Source organism: Ciona intestinalis, chromosome 4 (assembly GCF_000224145.3).
Source record: "Ciona intestinalis chromosome 4, KH, whole genome shotgun sequence".
Taxonomy (NCBI): Eukaryota; Metazoa; Chordata; class Ascidiacea; order Phlebobranchia; family Cionidae; genus Ciona; species Ciona intestinalis.
Window position 1 is genome coordinate 885,065 of NC_020169.2, and position 5,106 is coordinate 890,170.

General features: G+C 37.4%; 2 protein-coding genes across 3 annotated transcripts in view; one reads left to right on the forward strand and one right to left on the reverse strand.

Annotated features, from left to right (window-relative positions):
* LOC100177235 lies at positions 1 to 2,894 on the forward strand. The gene is made up of 8 exons (XM_018811767.2): positions 1 to 137; positions 194 to 356; positions 755 to 923; positions 1,114 to 1,195; positions 1,410 to 1,477; positions 1,723 to 1,806; positions 2,405 to 2,478; positions 2,535 to 2,894. The coding sequence occupies exons 1-8, from the start codon at positions 60 to 62 to the stop codon at positions 2,777 to 2,779; spliced, it is 963 nt and encodes a 320-aa protein (XP_018667312.1). The 5' UTR covers positions 1 to 59; the 3' UTR covers positions 2,780 to 2,894.
* Positions 2,895 to 3,194: 300 nt separating this feature from the next.
* The window catches only part of LOC100179578 (protein dopey-1), a 33,115-nt gene continuing 31,203 nt past the window's right edge, over positions 3,195 to 5,106 (reverse strand). Inside the window, exons 48-50 of one of the 2 annotated variants that reach the window (XM_009859958.3) lie at positions 4,706 to 4,873; positions 4,171 to 4,345; positions 3,195 to 3,691 (exon numbers count right to left, since the gene is read on the reverse strand). In XM_009859958.3, coding sequence (XP_009858260.2) covers positions 3,624 to 3,691; positions 4,171 to 4,345; positions 4,706 to 4,873 — 411 coding nt within the window. In that variant the 3' untranslated portion in view covers positions 3,195 to 3,623. The remainder of the gene's footprint in view (positions 3,692 to 4,170; positions 4,346 to 4,705; positions 4,874 to 5,106) is intronic. The other variant, XM_026834399.1, reaches the window with a different exon arrangement.

The window sequence follows — 5,106 nt, forward strand, 5'->3', positions numbered from 1 at the left end:
CAGTTTTAACAGCATATATTAGTGTTTTAACAAATTATTCATATTCAGGTTCTTCCTCGATGATAGCATTTCTTCTGTTTTCCATCCGTTTTAAGACACCTTTGATTCTATACCTTCGTCCGTTCATTGAACAGAAGGTACAATAGCCAATATAACAGCACTGCTGATCAGTTTCATAAACCGGTTATTGCAGGTTGATACAATCAAAGTAAAGACACCAGAGGAGATCGAACGTAGGAACGCCATACAGAATATATTAGCTGATCCTCACCCTGGTCTGTACCCCTTGTCTTCTTTCGTTCAAGACATCGTCGTTGAAATACGTGAAGTGAAGCGTCGTCTACAATGCGGGAAACGTAAGTAGAAAACCTGTTTTGGAGAAACATTTTGCTTATGTCTCATTGCATTTGGTAATATAGTAGGGTGGGGGAAGACGGGACACCTTTAGCACATAATATCCAAATATCCTAATGGTGTTTTAAACAATTAACAACTTTCTATGAGAGTCGTGAGGGGAAATATAATTCATTGAAAGTTCTTTGTTTACTATCAAATGCGACGAGTAAAGAGAAAAAAAAAGGTGTCCCATCTTCCCCCACCATACTATACGGAAAACGCAGCTGTCATTGTTGAGTTGCCAAGTTGGCAACCATGCAAAAACCACAGAGTTGCTTACTTGCTAACTCGTATTATACACGCTTTCTGTATTTAAACATAATGTGCAATAAAGTAACTTTTGTCATTCGACATTCAGTAAACACGACGCCCAACACTCCTAATATTGGATTACCTTTCCCATCTCGGACATTAAAACCCACCAAGGACCGTACGAGAGTTAACTCGTTCAGATTCGCTGTTTCTTCTGGATCACATAAAGTGCAAGTCGAAAAGGAGGAATCTGTAACACCAATAGTTGACACCCAGTAAGCAGTTTATTTTAGGTTGAGGCAAGATGGGACACGTTTTCATTCTATTATCTCATCATATTTGGTAGTAAGCAAAGAACATTCAAAGATTTATAAAACCGTATCCTTACGACTGCCATATATACTGACATTTTCACTAACTTTTAGTTTGAGAAGAGTAGCAGACAATAATGTTATTACGTTCCAGGCGTACTTCGGGACAAAAGAAGTTTTCTAAAGGACGAGATTCATGGAAGAAATTGAGTCGTGCGGCGACCGAAAGTTTCCATGTATGATAAGTGTTGTTTATTATACAGTAGGGTGGGGAAAATGAGACACAATTTCATTTCTTTTTTTCGTCCTATTTAATAGTAAACAAAGAACATGCAAATAATTATAAAACTGTATTCTTAAGACTCCCACAGCCCGTTGTTAGTCGTTTAAAACTATACTTGATGTACTTCTCGAGGATAAATAAGTAACATTTATCCACATATTTTATAGAACCAATCGTCATCTGCAACTACGAGTATTGATGACCAAGGATTTGGAAGTCGACATTCTTCCCTTAAGTAACTAATGTTTATATAAGTATAAATCGTTTTTTACTTAAAAAAAACAATAAGAGTAAAGTTTATTTTTCCGAATATGCGACGCTGAGAAAATTATGAACGTTGCCGTTGACATGCCCGTTGCCGGTCTATATACGTCATTATTTCTATATTTCAATATTTGTAAACACTCTTACATAGTACGCGCTTAATCGTCGAAAAATTTTGTTTGGGCGTAATTTCGTTCACAGTACTATTTTTCATAGTACTTCAAGTCAAAAGTCCGGAGCTACAGCCGCTGCTGTCCCGAATATAAAAGTAGATCACTGTCAAAGTCCTGGGACGTCAAGGTAAGCCAGAGTAATTGGACAATAATCAATGAATCTAACTTAATTGTCTTAGCATGGCTTACAACACCGGGAAATATTTTTTAAGGTATACAGAGTATTGTGAGGAAAGATGGGACACCTTTTCATTCTATTTATTCGTCCACTTTGGCGATAAACAAAAAACACTCAAGGAAATATAAAACCGTATCCTCGCAATTTCCATAGACCGTTGTTAATGGTTTGAAACCCGACCAGGTTGTATATTACAGTAGTGTGGGGGAAGATGGGACACTTTTTAACTTGATTTTCTCGTCCTCTTTAGTAGTAAAAAAAGAACATTCAAATAATTATGAAACCATATCCTCACGACCCCGATAGACCGTTGATAATTGTTTAAAACGCGATCAGGATATTTTTATATTATGTGCTAAAGGTGTCCCATCTTCCCCCACCCTGCTATAGCCCATTATTACCGCCCGGTTATGGGCATAATGGCCATCCAGTGCTGGCTCTGGCATATTGTTGGACGCATGGAAAACGTATGTGAGTCACGGCCTACTAGGATTATCTCTAGTAGGCCGTGTGTGAGTCGTATAAAAAAACTACTTTTTTATTTCAGACATATCACGAAAGAAGCAAACAGAGAAGGATATTTTTATAAAACTCCATGCGCAAGTGGTGAATGTACTAAAGGTAAGTTCCATTGAAAAGGTTTAATAAGGTTTTGTTGCCAACACGTTATTACGCAGACACTCAAGCAAACACTTCTGCAAAGTTGGTTATTTGCGATGAAAACGTTAAAAAACCTAAGAGGGGGAAATCGTTTTACAAATCGAAGCACCAGCAGCCGGTATCTGAAACTAACAACCAGACAACAAAACAAGGCCAAGATTTTGACTTAGCCAGCTTTGAAAGAGCAAAACAAGCGCTCAGTAAAATGATCACCGCCACTTCGCCACCTGCAAGTCGAAGCCAATCTCCAGATCAAAGATAAAGAGAAGGTGGACAATACACAAACATGCCCTGGTTATAACTTGGTTACAATATAAGGGTTTGTAAGAACTGTCACATTTCCTTATTGTGTCAAAATAAAAAATAAAATATTAAAATACAACTTTGGCATTTTTAGGGAAAGTATTGGGAACAAAAAGTAAAAAGGGTTTCGACAGACTTAAATTATCCACGACAGACTTAATGTCTGAAAAGGGTTTTACGTGTCCGCGATGAACTTTAAAATGGCCGTAACGACAGTCAAAAAAGATATTGCTAACAAATGCACCTGTGGCCATGGAGATTTTGTCACAACAAAACTGTCAAAAAATGTTCCTTAGGAAGGACAAAAAATTGCACGTGACAGACCAGTGACTAACATCAAAACGTCCCCGGACAAAATGATACTTCCAAAATTCTAAAAGTGACTTTTATTTTACGCCAAAACTAACATAGAAGATACCTGCGGAGAATTCCTACCCTCTTAACCAAGCAATTAAAATGGCTACACACCATAGTACCATGAACTGTGGATAAAGACAATATATAAAACATATAATTGATAAACATGCTTCTGACGACTACAAGTAAAAATGCTTCCACAACAGTATCGCTGGGTTGAAGTGTGCAAAATGTTAAAATAATGTTGCAAAAAATAAGAACATACAGTTTTAAATATATCGCTACGTGTACGGAAATTTATAACTAAAACGCTTCGTACAAGGAACGTACACTTATAGTAGAACTGTAATTGCACATTGATGTGTTTGACTTTAAAATAAATTTCAAAAACGGATCCATGGAACAGAGAAAGCTACACAGTGAAATGATATGACGTCATATTAATATTACGTCATCGACTCGACAAAATCCTTTTGTAATATTGTTTCTATGTGACGGAAAGTGGATGCTGAATCTGGAATTGAGGATTTTTATTAGCCGTTAATTTTAAGGAGTGTTTATTGTAGTTATACAATGTATATTAGGGTGGGGGAAGATGGGACACCTTTTACCCTATTTTATCGTCATATTTGGTAGTAAAAAAACAATCAAAGAACTATAAAACCGTATCCTCACTTCCATAAACCGTGGCGTATTAACTGTTTAAAACACGATCGGGATATCTGGGGATTATGCGCTAAAACAGGTTCCCATCTCCACTAACCCACAACATGGCTTCGTGCTCGCTTACGAATTATCAACTGTTATCAACTGAGTGTCCAATCGGTTGGAGCAGTTGCCGATGTTTGTCCCATAAACACCCACAGGCATAACGGTAGTAGCATTGAGCTTCTATTACACGGTACCATCGGTTATCAAGGCATGTACTCCAACCATTGAGTTGTATTATAATGCTCAGGCAGTCATACGATTACTTGACCATCATCCACCTACCTTTTGTATTAGATGGAACAAACTGATTTGGCGTCCTATGCATTGCTAGCATGGTATGAGGTTCAACTAAAGTGTTGAAAAAATTCTGAAGTTGCCAGAGTGACGTGAGGCGATTCATTTCAAGCAAAGGACGCATAGCTTCGACGTTGACAAGTTTCCGACCACCGTTCGTGCTCTGCGGTAGTTACTTTATTACATTTTTTTGTCAAAGGATGCAAAGATGAAAGAATAAATGGAAGTTTTACGCGGCGGGGCAAGACAGCCGTTATACCATATATACACAGCCGGTATAACCATTATAATACGGGTGTTCTTTTTAACCACCTCTTGCACCGCTTACGAACTACCACGTATCGTCGTATGAACGCCGAGAACAGTTTCTAAAATTCATACAATAAACCAGCATTGAATTAAATATGCTAGCACTTAATAGTTAACACATATTTTTTTCTAAAAATCACTGCAGAATATCATGATATTGCAAACAAATACACTTGTGGCCATGTTGGTTTTGTCACAAAAAAAAATCGCTCACTTTTCGAGCCAGTAATCGCTTGATTCGAACACAATGTGGGACAAATTCACGATCGTTGGTTGTCGAGTTGTGGGTGCTACCGTCCTCTGCAGGTTTAGAATTGGTGACGTCATCGTATACGTCATCAACATTTTCTCCCGGCTCGCCGACGAACGACCAACGAAAGAGCTGTAACGGATTATGATGGTTAATAAATAATTATTTTAATAAATTTTGATAAAAAAAGATTGTTAAACCATTGTGAGTTTTATCAGAGGGGAAGTATAATGAAATAGAAAAAGGTAAAAAATGTGTACTGTATTATTGAAAGGGAGTTTAACAATTAAGGATTGAATACGCGTGGGTATAGCAATATTTACCGCATGTTCGTAACGTCAAATTATAATTCACTGCATTCATTC